The sequence below is a fragment of the Benincasa hispida genome, chromosome 11, assembly GCF_027475165.1.
Source record: "Benincasa hispida cultivar pf3 chromosome 11, pf3_genome.v1.1, whole genome shotgun sequence".
Lineage (NCBI taxonomy): Eukaryota > Viridiplantae > Streptophyta > Magnoliopsida > Cucurbitales > Cucurbitaceae > Benincasa > Benincasa hispida.
Window position 1 is genome coordinate 68064706 of NC_143488.1, and position 20880 is coordinate 68085585.

Below are 20880 nucleotides of genomic sequence, written 5' to 3' on the forward strand. Positions count from 1 at the left end.
CCCGGTGGTGCCCAAAACGATTTAACGAGCTGAAATTGCACTCTCAACCCAAAACAAGTCCTACATTCCAAATTTCCTATACAGGAGACTTTATTATTATTATTATTATTTTGGTTGAAAAAAAACAAATAAAACCTATAACATTTTGATTCAATAGAATAAAGTTTTTCCAACATAAACTAAAAGAGATATAGCATCAAGTAGGAATACAATCAACATTTGCCCAACTAAATTGGAGATCTCCATCGAGGGTATCTCCAAAAAAAAAAAAAAAAAAAGAAAAGAAGCATGGATCCTCTAAAAGTCTAATTTGCTATATTTCTAAATTTCAAAAACAAAAATACTATATTTCAAAATTGTATCTGCATTTTGTTAGATAACATGTCTACATTTGTTAAATAATATGATATCAAATTTATCTTCATCTATCAATTTGAGCTTTCGAATCTTTAGATGATTTAAGACGTTTCAGCCCATGACATTTTTCTAAAAAAAAAACTGAAGACCTATATAGGTAGCAATCTCGAAATTCATTGGCCGGCCCAAAACGTTTAATGGGCCGAAATGAACCACGCTCTCCACTCCAAATTCCCATATATTATCGTTGTTCACAGTCCATAGTTTTTTCTTGAGGACTAGGGTTTTGGTGCAGCTCCTCGTCCTAAACTTTCGAAGCCCTCGCCGAAGCCGCTCTCTCTGCAAACATGGGGTAAGATAGTTCGTTTGTGAAAGAATGTATGGAGTTTCGGACTATAATTGATTTTTTGTTCCAATGAGTTGAATTTTTTTTGTGGATCGAAGGAGTGAAATTTTCTTAGGAGTTTTTATCCTTTCAGTTTAAATGAATACTCGTCACAATTTTTCATCTGATTTGCAATTAGGAATAGATTTTTCTGATGCCCTAGTTTTTGGATGAGTTAAGAATTCTGCAAATGGTGAGTAAGGTTTCTAGCCCTTTGGAAAACTGTAGACGAAGATGGGGTTGTGGTTTTGTACCTGTTTTTGATTGATCGATGTATTGATATGACCTAATCTAACAGGAAGACAAGGGGTATGGGAGCTGGGCGCAAGCTGAAGTCCCACCGAAGAAGGCAAAGGTGGGCTGACAAGGCCTATAAGAAGTCTCACCTTGGCAATGAATGGAAGAAGCCATTTGCCGGGTCTTCTCATGCTAAAGGCATTGTGTTGGAAAAGATGTAAGATTGCGAGCATACTGTTCTATCCTTCAGATTGCGACCATAGTTTTTTGTTTTCTTAAATTTTTTCAAAAGGGATTTGCAAGCATACATTAGTTTGCTATGTGTAATTTTGTCATAATAGATTTTATCCAATCATATAAGTTAGAGTCACCTGATTGATTTCAATGTTGGTAACTTCTTTTGATAATTAGGGCCATGTTTGAGAGTGTGAGTGATTTTAATGAATCACTTTTGTCATGTTCAAAATCACTCCGAAATTTGTCTTTAATCCTTCAAAATCAATTTATTGTTTAACTTTACAGTTTTGGAAACAATTTTTATATCATCAAGATTGATTTTGAATGATTAAAAACATGCAATTTGAGTGATTTTAAAAAAAGTTACAGAAGTGATCACTCCCAAACATTGGCCTTAATTTATCTTAATTGATTTGACCCAGCATTACAAGTATCACCCAACTTAATTTTAATTTGGGGAGTAACTTCTGATTTTATTAAGTTCTAAACTGCAATATGAGTTTTGCTTTGTCATGTTTAAATGTTTTGTATCTAAATGAGCAATGCTAATCTAATTTCAGAGGTATCGAGGCTAAGCAGCCAAATTCTGCCATTAGAAAATGTGCCAGGGTTCAACTCATCAAAAATGGAAAGAAGATTGCTGCATTCGTGCCCAATGATGGATGTTTGAATTACATTGAAGAAAATGTATGTTTGCTACCCCCACCCCCAAATAAAATGAGAGGGTTGGAAACTGATATGAAAACTGTGATTGCAGGACGAAGTGTTGATTGCTGGATTCGGTCGTAAGGGACATGCGGTCGGAGATATTCCTGGTGTTCGATTCAAGGTCGTGAAGGTGTCTGGTGTATCTCTTCTTGCTCTTTTCAAGGAGAAGAAGGAGAAGCCAAGGTCTTAAGTTTGCTTGGCAGAGCTCATCGTCTTCTTACAGTTTTCTATCCATAATTTTAGAGTATTTTTCAGATCTTGATTATTGGTTGTTTTGGACTATAATGTAGTTATTGCGCCCTTCCTTGCAGTCTGATTTTTGACATCGTTTGACTGAATTCCTTTCATTTTGCTCTGAAAACTTTTGTTTATTAAGATATCAACCGCCATGGCCATCTTTGAATGAGTTCATTCTGCATTGTCAGGCTAATTATAATTAGCATATTTCTCTGGTGCGATATTTTCGGTGTAATAATTGGTGTTCATGTTAGCGGTTTCATTCCCAGGCTAGATAAGTACTCTTTTAAGAAGTTATAATTATAATTATAATATTGATTAATAGTTTGATTTAGGCTGATTCAGAATTAACTTCTTTTTTGATAGGATTAGTTGCATTTTTGAACTGTTTTCATTGGGAAAGAAAAATGCTACATGTGTTATAGTTTTGAGTCTCCTTTTATAATCAGATGAGATTGAACATGTTACATTCACTTCACCTCATGTCGTGAAATAAAGTTATTTTGAGAAGAAATTCGTTTGGATAAAGAAGCGAGGTTTTGATTATGATATTGTTTACATATGTATAGTGATTGATAGCAAAAGCAATTGGAATAATGTTCATGTTTTGTATTTGTTCACTAGTTATGCTTGACCTTGCCATCTGGCTTGTAACTGTGAAATCAGTCGTCAAGGTATATATAATTGTACAAACGAAATAGCATCGGTCAAGGGCATAAACTAAATAGAACTATGTTAGGAATAGTTGAACTATGATCATGTTTACCAATCAGTAGAAAAAATTGGTGTAATTATAATAAGATGGATCAAAATCTCATCTATTTCACTCATTCTATTAAGAAAAATAATTATTACACTCACGGGCAGTTTTTAAATATAGAAAAATGAATCAAAATATTTATAAAATATAGTAAAATTTTAAAATTATAAATGGAAATCTATCCGTATCTATCATTTAGTTCTAAAATTTTCTAAGTTTTATCATTTGAAATAATTTTCTTTACCATCACACTTTTTACTTTTAGGAAAAATCTTAGGGTAGAACCATCTATTATTTTCCTTACCATCACACTTTTTACTTTTACGAAAAATCTTAGGGTAGAACCATCTATTGTGCATCCTGGCTAGTATCCAATAGAAATGCGGAGGAGTATGAGATTAGGTGCTCATGGCTCTTTTTTATAAGAAAAAAAGTTTATTGTTTTATTATTATGATTTATATTTTGTAGGGGTCGATCTTACCATTTTTTTTTTGTAAGTATGAGAAGGGTTGAAGGATTCGAACCGCAAACTTGACTATCCAATTGTGCTATGCCATGTTCAAGTTGGGTGCGATTCAATTGAAATACTACTTAAATACGATTTTTGCATTTTATAATATTAAAAAGTTGGATCACACAATTTTTCAACTTTTAGGGAGTAATGGATCTCAAATAAAAAGATTGTTGGTGCTATTATAATAAAGGCAATACTTGGGTGCATATTAATCTCTCTCATCGGACATACAAACAATAATTTATCATGTAGCAAATTATGATTAGACATTCGGGTGATATGTGTGCTACAAATGCACCTAAATATTATTCTTATAATAATTCTATAAATGGAGGGAGATCTTGTGACTTATCTTTCACATTTTTGTTGGTGGTGTTTTTTCTTTGGGTTAATATATCATTTTAATTATTGTATTTTGTTTCATTCCATTTTGGTTCTCAATACTGGTTAATGAACTTTCAATCAATATTTAAATTAGTGTCTACATTTTATTTGTGTTTTTCCCGAAAGAAATTATAAAAGAAATTTGTATCTATTAGTATTCCTTTCATAAATGGTTAAAAAAACATTCTTAGTTTATATTTTCGCATTAATATTATCATTCTTATTTATCCAACTAAAAAAATCAATGTTAAACAATTGAGTTCAAAATTCAGTGAAATTATATGGGCAAAATTTAAGATTTATAGAAAGTAGAGAGGTTTGAAATAAAAAAAAGACTTAAAATACAAAGACGAAAACAAATTATTATTATTTTTAGTTTCTAATTTTAAACCGCCACTTCCACCGATTTCAAACAAACAAATAAAAATATCAGAACCCTCCTTTTCCCTCTCCAAAACCTCCCGTCCCTCTCTCTCTACCTTCGGATTTTCGAAATCGTTCTGTCCGATTCCAACAGATCACAATCTCTTCCGCGATTCTTCCAGATCGATCTTCATGGACGCCGTAGGTACCGATCACGATCGCCGTTTTTGCCGTCTCAGCCTCATCGATTTCGCCTCCGAGGATGATTTCCTCCTCCCTTCTCCTTCCTGCGACCTCCACGACGTCAATTCTTTAGGTCTGTTCCAGCAGTTCTTTATTTCAGTCGCTCTCTTCGTTGTGTTGCTCATCTTACTTTTGCTGATAATTTTGTGTTTTTTCTGTATGTTCTGTATATTGAGCTGCTTGAGTTGGATTTCTGTTCTTTGGTTTTCTTTCATCTTGGATTTTCGATATTCTCTTTTACCACTCAATTTTCAGCAGTTGCATTAATTTTTGTTTCTGGTTGATAATTAATCCTTTTTACTTCGCTACGCGTTGTTCATCTACGGCAGTCTTGTATTGGTTTTCTTGGCTTTAAGAACAAGAAGATTTGCTTCATATTTGGGAAACTTTAACTTTTGATGATTGTATTTGACTTCTTTTTGATGTGGTTATGCGTAGACATTACAAAGGAGGACGAGGAACATGATAGTATGAGACAATTAGGGACCGTAGATTCTAGCAGAATAGAGGAGAGAAACGATGCCTTCGAACAGAGAGAGGATGAACCTCAATTACTCTCATCTTCGGAACCGGAAGGGATCAGAAGAAATGGAAAGTATAACTTGCGTAAGAGTTTAGCATGGGATAGCGCTTTCTTCACTAGTGCAGGTATTATAATATTTGAATTTGTAATGTGACTTTAGTTTTGTCCTATATACCTCTACAGTTCCAACTTCTTGTGTTTCAGGGTTTCTGGATCCTGAGGAGTTAACTAGCATGATGGCACCCGTAGGCAGGAGTGAAAAACGTGCATTACCCATAATTTCAGAAGATGTTCAGAAATCCTCAGATTCAATTTCTACGTTGGAAAGTGAAATTATGCCATTGGAAAGCATTGAGGGCAATTTATTCGAAGATGTAAGGGCTTCAATTCAGAAATCTAGTAGAATAGTTGGGAAGGCTAACTCAAGAACTAAAGTTGGATCCGGGCGACAGGAAGCAGAAAAACCGCCATGTGAGCTACTTTCTAGTTTCTACTTAAAAAAAAATCGTTCAGTGATAAAAAATTGAGATTTTTTATGATATTAAAATTAGAAGCCTATTCCCAAAAACCCAGCTTCATAACGGGAACAGCAATATAATTCTGCAGGAGACTAGTCGTGGGTTTAGCAAAATTTTTTGATCTTTTATATTATATAATTTTGTATCTCACCAGAACTCAATCTAACGTTACCGCACTATTTTCAGCTCAAGGACGGCTTGATCTTACTTCACAAAATAAGGCAAGTTAATTAAACTTTTGCATCCTCTTAGTGTTTCATAGGTGTAATCTCTTTTTGGTCCTTATAACCTCCACAGCTATTTTGGTTCTTTATACTTTCAAATGTTCTATTTTGATTCTTGAGTTTTCATAGAAGTTATTTTTTGATCCTTGTTATTAAATTTGTGTCCAGTATTTAAATGAAATTTTGATTCACTTGTCCTCAGATATGATATCATTCCTTATATAGGTGGTGGCTTAAACATGGTCGTGCAAAATTTCTGTTAAAAGCATTGAGAAGTTCCATTTTTAAAGACAAAAGAAGATCTTTATACAAAGTTTAAGGATCAAAATAGAACATTTGAAAGTATATAAATCAAAATGGAATAATTGTAAAAGTACCCAACGTTAGGTTTAAACATTTTTTGTACATTCAAACTCATAATGTTATTGTGTAAAATTTCAGATGAAGGACAGGTCTGCATCCAGCAAGCTAAATGATGGGTTGCAAGGACCTGGGAGAACTATTAAGCAGAATTCTACTCAACCACGCGCTGGACAGGTGAAGTATAAGCCTGAGTGTCTGTTAACTGATTTTGTAGCCTTCAATTATCTCCTGGCGTCTGTGGCTATTAACCCAGAGCATAGGCATCTGCATTAACTGAACACCTGCAATATCATAAATTTATATCTGGCCTTTTCGACTGGGTTGCAATTTATTCCATTAATATGAAATTAATGTCAAAGTTCATTATGTTTGTTGGATAGATTGTCGTGAGTGATGCCCAAGGAAGACAATTGTATAACATTAAAATCTGACCATGGATTAGCATGCGCTTGTCTAATCGCCATCTCACTTCTTTCTTTACCATTTTCTACTCATTTGTCCCACATTTTTTTGCTGCTTCTGAAAAAAGAAAGTGTTTGTTTTTTGAAGCAATTGAAGGCAGTTGGCAGGCTTCCTCCCAACTCAGTATCAACAAAGAGGCCTTCCCTTGGCCATAATCCTAGAGCCACTGCAAAGGATGGTACTATAAGTGGTGCAGGACCTGCAGGTGATTAGAACTTGAATTTAGTTACATATATTCTTTGAAATGGGTTGCAAATACATATCCATTCTGATATTTTTCACGCGAATTGCAGATCGGCGGGATTCAGTTAGTCTTAGAACTACTGCACATAGGCCTGCCCGAATTTCAAGTGCAGCCAAGAGTGAGCAGAAGACTTCCTCTCAAGTTTCTACAAGTTCATCTGACAAGGTTGGAAAATCTTCCTCCAAAGATGTAAGAAAGAAAACAGAGTCTAAGGCTTTACCTTCCTCTGGTACCCAAAAAACACCATCCCAAGTTGCATCAAAGGTCACAAGTCCTATTGGGAAATCTCGTCTCTCTTCTAAGTTTTCTTCAGGAATATCACCTGCTAGCTCTATCAGTGAGTGGTCAACGGGGTCATCATCAAATTCCACTCTTGAACAACGATCAAATAGCCCAAGAGTCCGGCTTCAGTCTATTTCAAGCAAAATAATCTCTACAGACAGTGATGCATCTCATGATGGCAGAAACCATCCTGGTGGTCCCCATACTCAGACTACTGGTTTGCTGTCTCAATCAGTAAAGAAAACTTCTTCACAATCTTCTGTACCTCCTGCTTCAATGAAGCCTTCGGGCCTTCGATTGCCATCACCTAAAATCGGATACTTTGATGGGGTAAGTTTTGTGTTTTATTATATTATATGATCCAGTATCTTTAGTTGGAAGTGATGCTAAGCACGGAGCTAAAATTTGTGAATGTATTTCACAGGGGAAAACATCTAGCATGAAATCTAATCCGGCTGTACCCGGTGGCATGACTAAGATTGGAGCTGGAAATGGCAGCACAAATGGAGGCCAAAGTAAGGCCAAACCTTCAAAGCTCCAACCTGCAAGAATGTTGCCCAAGAGCACAACTCGTGGTAATACTCATCCTAATATGAATATGAAATCTCGTAAACCTTCTGCAACTAAGATGTCCAAAATAAACGAGATTGACCAAGAAGTCGAGGAGCTTTGTCGTGAAGGATCAAAAGCCGATTTGCACGATTCAGATGCATGTGCAGAAGGTTATAGGAATTCTGGCGCTTTGAGGGAGAAGATGATCAAAGAAAATGAAGCTTGCAGTAACACAAATGAAACAACGACAGCTAACTCTAACGGAGAACCTAACAACAGCTCACTGAACTTCCAGACTTAATGTTGATTGTATGCTTCCATCTCAGAGAAAGTGATCAGTGAATGTGGTGAGAGAATTTGTTCAGGAGGGTTCACTGTAATACCGAGTGGAAAGAATTCATTATGAAGAAGCCAACTTTATGCTTGCAGAAGGTAAGTCAGAATCATGAATTTGGTTGGTATCAATTTTCAGAAAGAGTTTATTAACTGTCGATGAGGATTCTCGGCTTGTGAAATATCTGATAATGTTCAAAGGAAGCCTCCCACTTGTCAAAACTCACAAGTTTCACTATCTCACCGCTCATCTAACTTTGGTAACTGTCATCGACATGAATATCCTTTCTAACTAAGATCTATTTGGAATGACTTTTGAAATGCTTAAATTGGTATTCTAAGCATAAACAAACGTTCTTAAGCACTTGAAAAGTCATTCCAAATAAATCCTAAGGATGCCTTTGTCTCAGCTGCAGCCTCAAATGTGGATTAAGAATGGCCCATCTTGGCCATCCAAGCAAGAGCATTCTGAGAACAGACAATTCTAATGGCTTTTTGGGTCTTCTGGTGGAATGGGAAGGTCTGTTGTGCTGCAGCTGAGCATATGATACCAATTATATGGAGGCATTGCTGATCAGTGAGTTGGTATGGCTATTGTCGTTCGTGATGCTTGTAGGCTCGGCGGAATGCGACTTTTTTGGGGATCAAAGAGAAGTATGACGACGTTAATTTCGCACCATTCTAAATCCAGAAATGGTTGGCTTTAGTTCATGAATATAGTATTGTGGATGTTCCTCTTTCCTCTTTTAACCATTTTTGCCGTATTGAACATTTCTGGGAAACGGGTACTGCTGTGAAAATTTTATTGTAGTAATTGTGGATCCATCTGGTTATGGTTTAACCTTATAAATCATTTGAAGATCTAGAATTATCTGTTATTGATTATATATATATATATATGGATTAGTAAAAAACTTATTATATTATATTATATATATTTTTAAGTACAGTGTTAGATTTAAACTTCACAGAAATGAGTGAATGCTTCATTGTTGAGCACGAGCTATGGTTGTGCCTTGAGGCTCTGAGATTTAATCTCAATAGTTGTGACTCATTGTATAATAATTAATAGTAGATTTTTTTTTGCTCTGAATGAAACTGATTTGCCTGTCGAACTTAGTTTATTTGGAAAAAAATATTTTGATTACTATACTATTTATTTATTTATTTTGAGTAGGAAGGATAGGTGGGAGATATGAAACATGGACTTTTAGGTTTTTCATATATATTAATGTCAGTTGAGTTAAAGTAATGTTTCGATGATTATTGTTTTAAATTTTGGTAAAGAAGATACATTTTTTAAATAAAATTTAGGCTTGTTAATAATTTTGTGTGGGCGCCCCACGTTGTACATAATAAAGGCGTTGAGCCTTTTGTTTGGGCCTAATATAGAGAAACATGGCTCTTCAACGTGGCCCATGAAGCCCATGTGACCGCATGAACCTGGGCTTTCGGTTAGGCCTTTTGCCATCGCACAGCCCGTAAAACTGAGCACGTTGCTTAAGTATGAACCAAAATGGGCCTCAAACTTGGCCCATTAACTAAGTTTTTGCCTGAACTGTACCTTTTTCTTTGTGATTAAGCCCATATAAAACGCTTGACGAGGGCCGATGGTCGGCCCAGTCCACCATTCTAGAATAAACCGCTGCCTTATATCTTTCCCGCCAAAATTGGACGAACACTTTGTTGAGACGAAACTGCCCGGAGATCATACGAAGAGAAGATAGGCATGGAGCAAACGTTTTCAGACTTCAACATTGCTGGAGATATCTTGGATTTATACTTTCCCCGAACTGTCTTCACTGTCGAAAATGGATGGCTTAACCTCATTTCTCAGCTCATTTTCTTTTTCTCTTCTCCGGCAGGTCGACATCTCTCTTCACAGGTAATTCTTTCTCTCGCGTTTGAATTGATTTTTTTCTTTTCTATGTGATAAAAGTTGATGAAATTCATAGGCGCCGGGTTTTGAGTGTTCGAAATATGATCTTGCATCGAGAATTTGATGTAGGTAGGTAGTTTCTGCAAGGTCGCTTCCAGTCTGCGCGATTCAGTTGATTTTGCAACATCGATTTCCTGTTGAATCTTAGGACTGGATCATGTTTAGTAGATATCTCAGTACGTTTTTCTTATACACAACAGGGACTAGAAATTCTCCTGCTACTATACTTTAAACGAATCAAAGTTTGAATTTGGTATGGACCCGAAAAGTTAGTGTAAATATTTTCAGGTAGATTCGATTCGTTTCATATTCTTTATCCATCGCGTTTTCATAATTTATAATGGAGAAATATTTCAATCTGTTGCTTTGAAGTAGCTTACTGCGGCCTATCGATGTCCCTTTCACTTGTTCTTAGCGTCATGTGGAGAAGGAAACTGACGTTCAATTTTTTAGCAGGCTATCGATGATGGTCGTGGCATCTTTATTTTGTCAATTGACTTTCAACAGTTCCGGAAGATTTGCGATCGACGTGAGTTTTACATAATGCTAGAGGAAAATCCTAAAGTTGCTCTCAAATGTATGAGTGCTGCAATTCATCAGGTAAAAACAAGTTATCACGAGAATTTCATTCTTGTATGTCTACTCTAAAATACTTTCAGGGTTTGATGCTTAACTTGTCTTTGAAGTAGGTAATGAGGACCAAGTGGGTGCACAATTTAGAAGATGTCACAAAAATTCTAGTCCGATTGCACAACTATTCGGAATCTATGCTTGCTTTGAAGAACTTGAAGGCCGCATATATTGGTATTTGTTAGCTTCTAACGAATTTATTATCAAGTTTGAAGCTTACTGCTAAGGAAATGATGTAGGCTTATTTTGGGATATGACAGACAAGCTTGTATCAGTGCGTGGTACTGTTGTTAAAGTTAGCACTGTGAAGCCCTTGGTGGTGCAAATGAGCTTTGATTGTGCAAAGTGTAAAAGCAATATTACACGCATCTTTCCTGATGGTAAGTTTTCGCCTCCATCGTTTTGTGAGTTGGATGGGTGTAAAAGCAAAACATTCAATCCTATTCGATCGACCGCTGAAGCAATCGACTTTCAAAAAATACGGTAACTTCTAATGCTGAATATGCCCTTAATTAACTGTTAGTTTTACTGCCGACTCTTTGGAAAAAAAGAATCCATTTTATTAGCTAGACTTCTTGTGTGCGAATCGGGCTACGGAATTTTCCCTTCTATTGTGAATATTAATTATTCTCTTTAAATCTTTCCAGATTGCAAGAACTCACTAAACCTGATGATCATGAAGAAGGCAGGGTGCCTCGAACTGTAGAATGTGAACTGACTGAAGACCTAGTTGACGCATGCATCCCTGGAGATGTTGTCACTGTTACTGGGATTATAAGAGTAATTAATAATTACATGGATATTGGAGGAGGTACAATATTTTTCCAAGCTTTGCAGTCTTCAATATTTCCCATGAGTGGTAAAAGTTGATAGGTCAGATGTTTTTTTTTGACCCATAGGTTGTGTTTAAACTTCTCATGCTGCAATCACATATTTCAATATCCTCGTCATTAGAATTTCTTTATATAAGCAGAAAATAAATTTTGATTCGTTGTTTTCATTTTGTTCAACAGTTGTAGGATGTTGGGTAATGTTGTTTTTTTATAGATTTTTTTTTCTCTAACGGGGAGACCATATATATGCTACATCAGCAATTCCATTATTTTGTCGTCAATAACTTTCAATGACTGAAATCAGACAGCAACACATCATGGTAGTGCGATAGCTATCACCGTCCTTTGATAATAGCAATTAATAGGGGTAAAAAAAATATAACTTCGTTTTGAAGTTTCATCATTTGTTAGTACACCATGATACTTGTAACCCGTGTTTATGTTGTGGATTTCTAATTACCGTTCTTTACCAATACAGATTAGCGCAACTTTTCATATATTTTCAGGAAAATCGAAGAGCAAAAACCAAGGATTTTACTATTTGTATCTGGAGGCCGTTTCAATAAAAAATTCCAAGTCACAGTCTACACCTGAGGAGTTGCAAGATTCCAATTCTAATGCAAGAGCAACCGAGTTGCTCGATTTATTCTCATTCTCCCCAAGAGATTTGGAATTTATTGTGAAATTCTCTGGGGAATGTGGTCCGGATGTCTTCCGTCAAATACTTCAATCCATTTGCCCATCCATCTATGGACATGAACTTGTTAAAGGTAACATTTTATACAAGCACAGAATTGTTGTGTCTCCATTTTCTTCTGCTAACTATATTTTGTGGATCAACTTAAATCTGAAAAGCGGGAATAACACTAGCACTATTTGGTGGTGTACGAAAGCATTCAAAAGACCAGAATAAAGTTCCTGTTAGAGGAGATATTCATGTCATAGTAGTTGGTATCCTTCTATGTCCATCCCTTTCCGTGCTCACTTCTAGATTTTGATAAGTTATTTTGAAAAGAGTGCTGTATGGTAAATGAACATACATTATAGATAATAGATAACTTTTCATTATCAATTTCTTAGGTGATCCTGGACTTGGCAAAAGTCAACTACTGCAAGCGGCTGCAGCTGTTTCTCCACGTGGTATTTATGTTTGTGGTAATGCAACAACCAAGGCCGGCCTAACTGTAGCTGTTGTGAGGGATTCCATGACAAATGACTATGCTTTTGAGGCTGGTATTTGTCTTTTCTTAAGCTCTATGACGACTTTTCCTGTATTTGAAATCCAAGAATGAGTTTTTATAATGGTCATGATTCTCTGCTTTTTTAATCGTGGAAACAAAATTTGGTGGCTGCGTGATGATTTTGGAAGTCATTCATAGATTTTTATTTTCTATTCCTTGACATGCACGTACTGAATAAATCCTTACATTCGGAAACTAGGAAATGCTTATTCTACGCTAGTTTTAACGAAGCTCAAATTTTTCAAGGGCATATTGCATATATAGATTTCACAGTCGATAAAAAAGTTGAAAGACGTTGGATCTTATCTTTCAATTGTTCTACAATAACAGAGTGTAGTTGATTGAATAGCGTTTCATATGAATGCTCAAGTTTTTGAGGTTATCCCTTCTTGAACTTCTGTAAACGTAATCTGGGTCTAATGGTGCTTAAATGTTTCTATGTTGCAAGCGCATCATAATAAATATACTGTTTTCCCCTTGAGTGATGATAATTTACTTTTTCCATAGGGGCTATGGTACTTGCAGATGGTGGATTATGTTGCATAGATGAGTTCGATAAAATGTCTGCAGAACATCAGGTGTTTTGACCCGAAACCTGAATGTTTCACTTGAATTCTCACGTTTCATTTTTCATGGCTACATTTTCTTACATTAGATTATTGCAGGCCCTACTGGAAGCCATGGAACAACAATGTGTATCAATTGCAAAAGCTGGACTGGTAGCAAGTCTATCAGCACGCACTTCTATTTTAGCTGCAGCTAACCCTGTTGGGGGTCATTACAAGTAAATTTTGTTGGTTCATTACAAGTAAATTTTGTTGTTCAGTACTGTATTTGTTTCAGTTGCTTTCTGGGCTATTCAGTTTGTGATTGATAAAACATCTATATGGTTTCTTTAAGAAACATCAAAAACATCTCCATGGTTAGGTTGTTACCATCATCCTTCCTCTCCAAAATAGCATGTTGAACCTTTCCGAGTTTTCTATTTATAGAGAATACTGTTTTCATTCCTCAAGAAATATATATATTGCTTTCAAAGAACCATATTTCAATTCTTCTAGTCTATTTCAACTGAATGGTAATGATGGGAGCTATTACGGTGAAAAAAGAAAAAGTATCCTAATGAATAATGAAGGTGCCTATGCCTATAAATTGCGATTGTTCTCTTCTTTTATACCGGTGGTATGTATTAATTCTCAAAATAAAACTTGCAGCCGGGCGAAAACTGTGAATGAAAACTTGAAGATGAGTGCCGCTCTTCTCTCGAGATTTGATTTAGTTTTTATATTGCTGGACAAACCTGACGAATTTCTGGATAAGAGAGTCTCGGAGCACATCATATCGGTAAGTTAATACCTCTGCTGTTTATCTATTTGATGCTACGGCCACCTCTCTTGTACATTGTCTGGAACTTAACCACTGAAAACGTACTATTGTGCAGATATATAAGAGGAAATGTACTATTTGATGGCAATGTGCTTGAAGTAATTATGGCCTAATGGTCAAAAAGTAATAAAGAGTTAGGAGGAAATAGTTGAAGTCATGGTAGCCACCTAACTAAAATTTAATATCTATCATTCTATGAATTGTTTTGGCAACAAAATGTAGTAGGTTAAGAGGTCGTCTCATGAAAATAGTTAAACCGGTCAAAATAGCTCACTCACGAATATGAAAAGAGAGAGAGGGAGAGAGAGAGAGAGAAAGAAAGAGAGAGACGTCTCATATATTGGCATCAAGCGTGAGATTTGTTCAGCAAACAACTTAATTATTTCGAGTTCGCTCAATTAGTAAAATGTGATTGTAAGATGTGATGGAATTCTTTTTCTTGCAGCTTCATGGTGGATGTGGGGAACGTGCGTCTGCAGCAAAAAGACTACGTAAAGGTTTATATCCTATTTCTCACCTATTCCTTTTATTTTTAGTATTTTACAAACTTAATTGTCCACTGAGAAAGGAGTTTCTCCCGAACCAGATATATCTCCTTTGGCTTTAAAGAATGTAGTAACGGAGAATGACGGAAAAGGAGATGTTGGGTCAAAACGTGAGTCTTTAGTTTCAAGACTGAGATTGGACAAAGCGAAAGACGGCGATTTTGTACCATTACCTGGTCAACTTCTGCGCAAATATATAGCATATGCAAGAACTTTTGTGTTCCCCAGGTAAACATACATGCTCTCTCCAGCATTTTACTTGATGTTAAAACTAGTGGAAATGTGGAGAAGTATTCATCACTATATTGAATTGATAATGACTTGAAATAGAGAGCTCTATTTATAGAGGTAAATAGCCGAGTTAAGTCCACCCTACTCCTTAACTAAAGTAACTACTGATGGTTATACACGTTACAACTTAATACAACAGACTAACTCCTAATAGATGCAAATTTGAACTTGTGAATCGTGCAAGCCTCTTTACTCGAAATCTGTCCAAACCCCATCTCTCCATTTTGGAATCAGGATGTCAAAGCCCGCAGCAGACATCTTGCAGAAATTTTATTTAAAACTGCGTGACGAGAATACATCAGGGGATGGTACGCCAATTACAGCTAGACAGCTGGAAAGTTTGGTGAGGCTGGCAGAAGCTCGAGCACGGGTCGACCTCAGGGAAGAAATTACAGTACAAGATGCCATGGTTAGTTGTGGAACGATGTAGCCAAATTTTAATTACTCAAAATCATCTTTTGAAAATAAGCTCGTTTGTTACTCACTTTTTATTTTGTTTTTTCACTTTTTGTTAACATTTTCAGATTTTTTTTTTCAAAGACCTAATATTTGGTTAGGATTTCCATTTTTACGTCGAGAAATTAATTATAAGACAAATGATTCCATGAAAAAAATTAAAAGCTTCTGTTCCACTTCCACTACCTTGCTCGAGTTTTTACGTGCTAATTTCATTGTGGGTCACCAACTTTGCAGGATGTGGTGGAAATAATGAAGGAATCCCTTTATGACAAGTACGTAGATGAACATGGGGTCCTGGATTTTGGTCGAAGTGGGGGAATGAGTAAACAGAAAGAAGCCAAGCGATTTCTGAGTGCACTCAACAAGCAATCAGAGTTGCAGCAGAAAGACTGTTTCTCTATCTCGGTAAGCTTATGCTATATACTCTTGTCGCAGATAAATCATATCGCATCCGGCTCTGAGCTATCCACATATGCTATGTCCTGCAGGAAATATATAGCTTAGCAGATAAAATTGGCCTACGAGTACCTGACATTGATACCTTCATAGAAAATCTTAACAGTGTTGGATATCTGCTTAAGAAGGGGCCAAAGACATTCCAGGTATAGTACGGAGTTCTCTTAGCAGATATAATACCAATAAAACAACAAAACTACGGATCAACTCATCATTATTCAATCTTTGCACTAACCCAGACATCTTTTTACAACAGGTTCTGTCCTCATCGTACACCAGTCAATCGACAAGGTCAAGAGGATAAAAATTGGGCGATAAGAGAGGTCAAAACTTTCTTTGACTCAATATTTTTTTTCTGCTGCAATGTCTCTAGGCTAGAGATGGCTCTTCCACAATACCAAGCATGTATGATTCGCTGATGCTGAAATAATTAGTATATTCCAATGAATGAAATAGTTAAATGGTACGAATACGATGCTGTTTGACTTGATAGTTATCCATAGTCGTGTTGCAGTTCTTGCATTGTTTTTCATGTCTCAAGAAGCCCCTTTAGATAAAATTTCAATTGAAATATAGGTCATATATTCAAATTAGGATGGTCATAAAGTGTTAAGAGTCAGAGAGTTGTCCATAAGTTGGAATGTACATATTACATATACTAGTTTAGGTTATAGATACGCACTCGCACATACACATTAGAAGCACTTTCTTTAGCATTATGCAGTCCACTGTATTTATCTTCCCTCAGAAAACTTTTACGAAATCAAATATGCACTATATTCATTTTTTTAATAACTTTTCGTATTTTCTTTTTTCCTTTATTTTCTATTGGAGTCCTTGAAAATATGCTACAGTGACATACCAAATGGTTGAGGTAGAAGATAGTGAATGAGAAATCAGTTGAAGTGATCCGAAGCCAGCCTTAATAATCACGATCTGAGGGCTCCCATCTCCACTCACTCCCATAATAAGAATTGGGTAAACCCAACCAAAACTTGAAAGCCTCAGCTGCTCTCTTTTTCTCAATCCTTCTGTCCTGTCTGGCCTTTGATGCATGTTTACTGGTAAACATCCTAGAATGCATTTCCACGTAAATTCTACTGTATTTTGTCTTGTTGGGTGGTATCCCATTCTCTTCCATACAAGCCACGATTTCTAAAGCCTTCCTAAAGAAAGCAGCCCGGACACATATATCAGCTAGAGTATCCAATAGCCCTTCATCGGGTTTTAAGGGAGGGGGAGATGAAGAATCAGGCTTATACCCTCTCTTCACTGCACATCTCTCCTTTACTTCATTCCATAGCAAAAGGGCCTCACCTGGTTTTCTAGCTAAAGAAATTCCATTGGCGAGACTGCCATATGTAGAAACATCAGGTAAAAATCCATTATCTTTCATTTTCTGTACTAATTGCTTTGCTTCTTCTATCAATCCTAGTCTACAATACCCTTCAATCAACATATTCCAGGCTACTATATCCGCTCTCACTCTAGGATCATTCAGCATTTCATCAAATACTTTCCTCGCAAGCTTTGGTTGACCTGACTGAGCAAAAGCTTTCATCAGAGTGGTATAACTAACCTTGGTGGGTGCGATTCCTTTCGATCGCATCTCATTAAAGAAGCCAAGAGCTCCTGCACTATCATCGACCAATATGCATCCATCAATCATGATGTTATAAGAAACCACATCAGGTTCAATACCTGCCCCATCGACCATCTCCTTAAGCAGCTCCTTGGCCTTGTCCATCTGAAGCAACCTGCAATAACCCTTTAGGAGAATATTGTAGGTAATTCGATTTGCAGGACACCCAATTCTTGTCATTTCAGCTAGCACTTGACGGGCTCGGTCCATCGACCCTGCCTTTACTAGAGCTGAAACTACAGTTGTATACGATACATGATCAGGATGACTGGATCTATCACCCTGGTTGCGCATCGCCTCTAGCATTCGTATCGTATCAGCTACTCGGCCCTCATTCATATACCCTTTCATTAGAGTCGTATAAATTCTCGAGTTAGGAGAGTAGGCTTTTGGTAACAATGGTGGCTCTGAATCACTTTCTTCATTCAAATTAGGAAGCAACTTCTTGAATACCTCATCTTCATCTTCATTCAAATCTTCCTCATCTTCAATCTCATCCAAATTCCCATCCCTGAGAATCCTGCAAATATCTCTTTTCCCTTCCCTCATTGCTTGAACTACCTTCTCAGCGGTTTCCAAATCTCCAAACCCGACATAAGCTGCCACAATCGAGTGCAAAGTCGTCATACACATTGGAATATCCTTTGCAAGAATCATCTCCAACACATAAACAATAAGATCCTTCCTATTGGCTCTAGCACAGAGCTTGATCATGACATTGTAAGTCAAAACATCAGGCTCAGCACCAAATTCTTCCATTTCCTCAAACAATTGCAGAAACTTCTCGTAGGCACCCATGTTGGCACAGGCATTGAGTACCCCATTGTATGCTGCCGTGTCCGGCCGCGAGTCGGCCGTTATAGTGGGATCTGCAAACCGGCGGAGACGCTGAGTCACTGAACTGAATAGCTTGATTGCTTCTGCAGGGCCATCGTCCGGTGAAGCGGCGAGGCGGCTGACGACGGCGCTCCACGCTTTCACGTGGGGAAGGTAACCGGAACGAAGCATGGACTTAATGACAGAACAGGCGTAAAGAGTGTGTCCAGCCTTGGCGGCTGCGACGGCAAGGAGTCCGAGGGAATTGGCGTCGAGACGGTGGAGCTGGTTGTCATGGCGGAGGCGCGTGAGGATAGACTGAGCTCGAGTGAGGCTTGATGGAGTGTTTTGGTAAGACAATTGAGAAACTAAACGGCTAAGACAAGTAGGGCTGGGTAGATTGTTACATTGTGTATATGTTATCCAAGCCTCATCCGTTTTCCTCTGGCGTAGCAGTGATAAGAGTCTCTGTTCTAAGGAACTGGACGGCGAATCGGACAGGAGAGGTCGGTCGGTCGAGCTGGTTTGACGAGCGGTGCTGTGCACCAGGAAGGGGCGGACGGCGGCGGTGGCAGCGCTGGAGGAGATGGTGGTGTTGGTGGTGAAAAGTGGTGGAGAGGGCCCAAGGGGAAAGGTTAAAGGGGGGTGTGCGTTAAGACTGGCAGTGAAGATGAGCATGGGGACGGTTGTGGCGGAGGAAATGGCGGCGACGGCGGCGGTGAGTTCATGGCTGCTCCATGAAGGGAATAAGGGAAGATTGAGAGGGATGATTCATGTGGAAAGTGGCAAAAATGGGGTCTTAGAGAAAGAGATAATGGGAGAGAGGACATGAATAGAAGTTTGTTGGGTGGAATTTGGACACACTACGTTGAGCGCGTGTTGTCCTCATGTCTCTACTTCACCACGAGATATTATTTTTCATATTTCTTTTTTCACAATACACTATTCAATAACTATCTGTTTGAAGAAAACAACCCCGTTCTTTTTCTTTGCCATCCTTTTTTCTTTTTTTCTTTTTTCCTCCAATTCAGTTTAAATACTATTGCTATTTTTTTTTCCTAATGGATGAATTAAATATGTACTGTCAACCTTGAGGTTAGAGGTTCAATTCTCCTTCTTACATGTTAAAAAAAAAAGTTAAAATAAAAAAAACCTAAAGAATGAACAAAGTAAATATATATATATATATATATATATATATACCCACTGGAATTTTAAAATTGATAACTAATCAATGTTCAAATTTAATTAAGATTTCAATTATTTGATTTCTTCTTTAAAGTTATTGTCTGTGCACCCACCACAACACTATTGCACTTTCTCCCTTCTATTCTTCTCTTCTCATTTTCTTTCTAGTATTTAGGATTCACAAAATCGACTATGACTAATCGATTATCGATAACCACTATAAAATTGATAGAAATCAATCGATGATGTCAACCGATCATTGAAAACACCATTTGAATTTGAACTTTTAAAAAAAAATTGAGCACAAAAATAATGAAAGAATTTGAAGTCAATTACTAAGCCATGCAAACATTGAAAATTCCTCGTTGTAGGGCCTGATGAGAAAATTAATACCCTAATTATCAATTAGACCAACATGCAAAGATAACGTTGGGAAGAAAATTTTCATTTTATCTTCAAATTTTTAGAAGTGTCATTTTTTTTAGTTTTAAACAATCGTCAACGTGTTAAAGTGTAGACTTTTACCATTTTATAGTATAAGAATAAATGTGCACAAGATATTTATTACAAGCTTCCTTCGAAAATCAACTTCACTTTCCACTCGAGTAGGAACTTCCTCCAATACAAACAAGAATTTTGCTTTCTTCATACAACGAAAATTAAGTTTATAATGTGAGTTCACATTTGTCAAAAACAAATTCTATATAGGTTTATAATCGGAAACTTTCACATTCTATAATAGGTTTACAATTGGAAACTTTCACATTTGTCAAACCAAATTCTTAGAAAAGGAGGTAGCTATATATCAAAAGTGACTTTGAGTCATATTAAGAGATTTTAAATGACAAAATTAACTTTAAATATACAAAATCAATTCCAAACATATCTTTAACTACACATAATCAATTGTCAAACCGAACATAACTCAATTAACATAAAAATGTGTTAGAAATCACGAGATCTATGGTTCAAATTCCCCTATCCCCAATTGTACTAAAAAAAACTACACGTAATCAATTTCATTTATATAAAAATCACAATTAAAGTATAAACCAAACAAACATTAAACTGATTGTATAAAAATCACAAATAAATAAATCATTTGCTAAAATCAAGCCACTTGAGACATCCTGCAGTAAATGTGCATAGCCTATTTCTCAACTCAGAGAAAATGCATGGTTCTGTCAGAAAATTGAATAAATGAAAACCCAAGTCATACATACTATGTACAAAAGAAAGAAAAGAAAAGAAAACAAGTAGAAGTTAATTGACTATGAAGATATTTACAGCGTGAGCATGGGTTGAAAAAGTAAAAAAAGGGAGACCATGCCAATAAATCAAAAACCCACCATTTCCTGTACAGCCTTCTTCTATTCTATGTACATAGGAGTTATGTACATTGCAACTTTACCCACCAGAATCAGATGAAGAATAAGCCTCCTCTTGTCCACAAAACCACAATCTGCACTTCTTCATCCATTTTCACCCTTTTTTTTTAAATAAAATAAAATAAATCTATACAGCAGC

General features: G+C 36.6%; 4 protein-coding genes across 9 annotated transcripts; 3 read left to right on the forward strand and 1 right to left on the reverse strand.

Moving 5' to 3' along the window:
• The first annotated feature begins 538 nt into the window (after positions 1-538).
• On the forward strand, positions 539-2335 carry LOC150032829 (Ribosomal protein S12/S23 family protein). Its single transcript, XM_090307270.1, has 4 exons — positions 539-709; positions 1041-1196; positions 1777-1903; positions 1974-2335. The coding sequence occupies exons 1-4, from the start codon at positions 705-707 to the stop codon at positions 2112-2114; spliced, it is 429 nt and encodes a 142-aa protein (XP_090163396.1). The 5' UTR covers positions 539-704; the 3' UTR covers positions 2115-2335.
• A 1885-nt stretch (positions 2336-4220) lies between these two features.
• LOC120091737 (uncharacterized) lies at positions 4221-8853 on the forward strand. Of its 2 annotated transcripts, none has more exons than XM_039049853.2 (8): positions 4221-4499; positions 4865-5074; positions 5154-5420; positions 5654-5688; positions 6133-6228; positions 6604-6721; positions 6810-7372; positions 7467-8853. In XM_039049853.2, the coding sequence occupies exons 1-8, from the start codon at positions 4376-4378 to the stop codon at positions 7893-7895; spliced, it is 1842 nt and encodes a 613-aa protein (XP_038905781.1). In that variant the 5' UTR covers positions 4221-4375; the 3' UTR covers positions 7896-8853. The 2 variants fall into 2 exon arrangements, with proteins under 2 accessions (XP_038905781.1, XP_038905782.1); XM_039049854.2 differs by having other exon boundaries at positions 4227-4499; positions 6613-6721.
• A 736-nt stretch (positions 8854-9589) lies between these two features.
• LOC120090413 (putative DNA helicase MCM8) lies at positions 9590-18966 on the forward strand. Of its 4 annotated transcripts, XR_016524621.1 has the most exons (19): positions 9590-9812; positions 10323-10466; positions 10556-10670; positions 10757-10979; positions 11144-11307; positions 11836-12099; positions 12185-12280; positions 12410-12562; positions 13078-13148; positions 13236-13354; positions 13785-13914; positions 14402-14453; positions 14543-14729; positions 15027-15201; positions 15486-15656; positions 15740-15853; positions 15964-16030; positions 18276-18516; positions 18622-18966. XR_016524621.1 is itself a non-coding variant. In XM_039048050.2 (18 exons), exons 1-17 carry the CDS (start codon positions 9657-9659, stop codon positions 16009-16011), a joined length of 2382 nt encoding a protein of 793 aa, XP_038903978.1. In that variant the 5' UTR covers positions 9590-9656; the 3' UTR covers positions 16012-16030; positions 18276-18966. The 4 variants fall into 4 exon arrangements, 3 of the variants coding, with proteins under 3 accessions (XP_038903978.1, XP_038903979.1, XP_038903981.1); XM_039048050.2 differs by having other exon boundaries at positions 18276-18966; XM_039048051.2 differs by lacking the exon at positions 12185-12280 and having other exon boundaries at positions 18276-18966.
• LOC120090414 (pentatricopeptide repeat-containing protein At3g09650, chloroplastic) lies at positions 15443-18843 on the reverse strand. Of its 2 annotated transcripts, none has more exons than XM_039048054.2 (2): positions 16570-18843; positions 15443-15733 (listed from the first exon to the last, which is right to left on the reverse strand). In XM_039048054.2, exon 1 carries the CDS (start codon positions 18841-18843, stop codon positions 16630-16632), a length of 2214 nt encoding a protein of 737 aa, XP_038903982.1. In that variant the 3' UTR covers positions 15443-15733; positions 16570-16629. The 2 variants fall into 2 exon arrangements, with proteins under 2 accessions (XP_038903982.1, XP_090163397.1); XM_090307271.1 differs by lacking the exon at positions 15443-15733 and adding an exon at positions 15793-16128.
• Positions 18967-20880: the final 1914 nt, after the last annotated feature.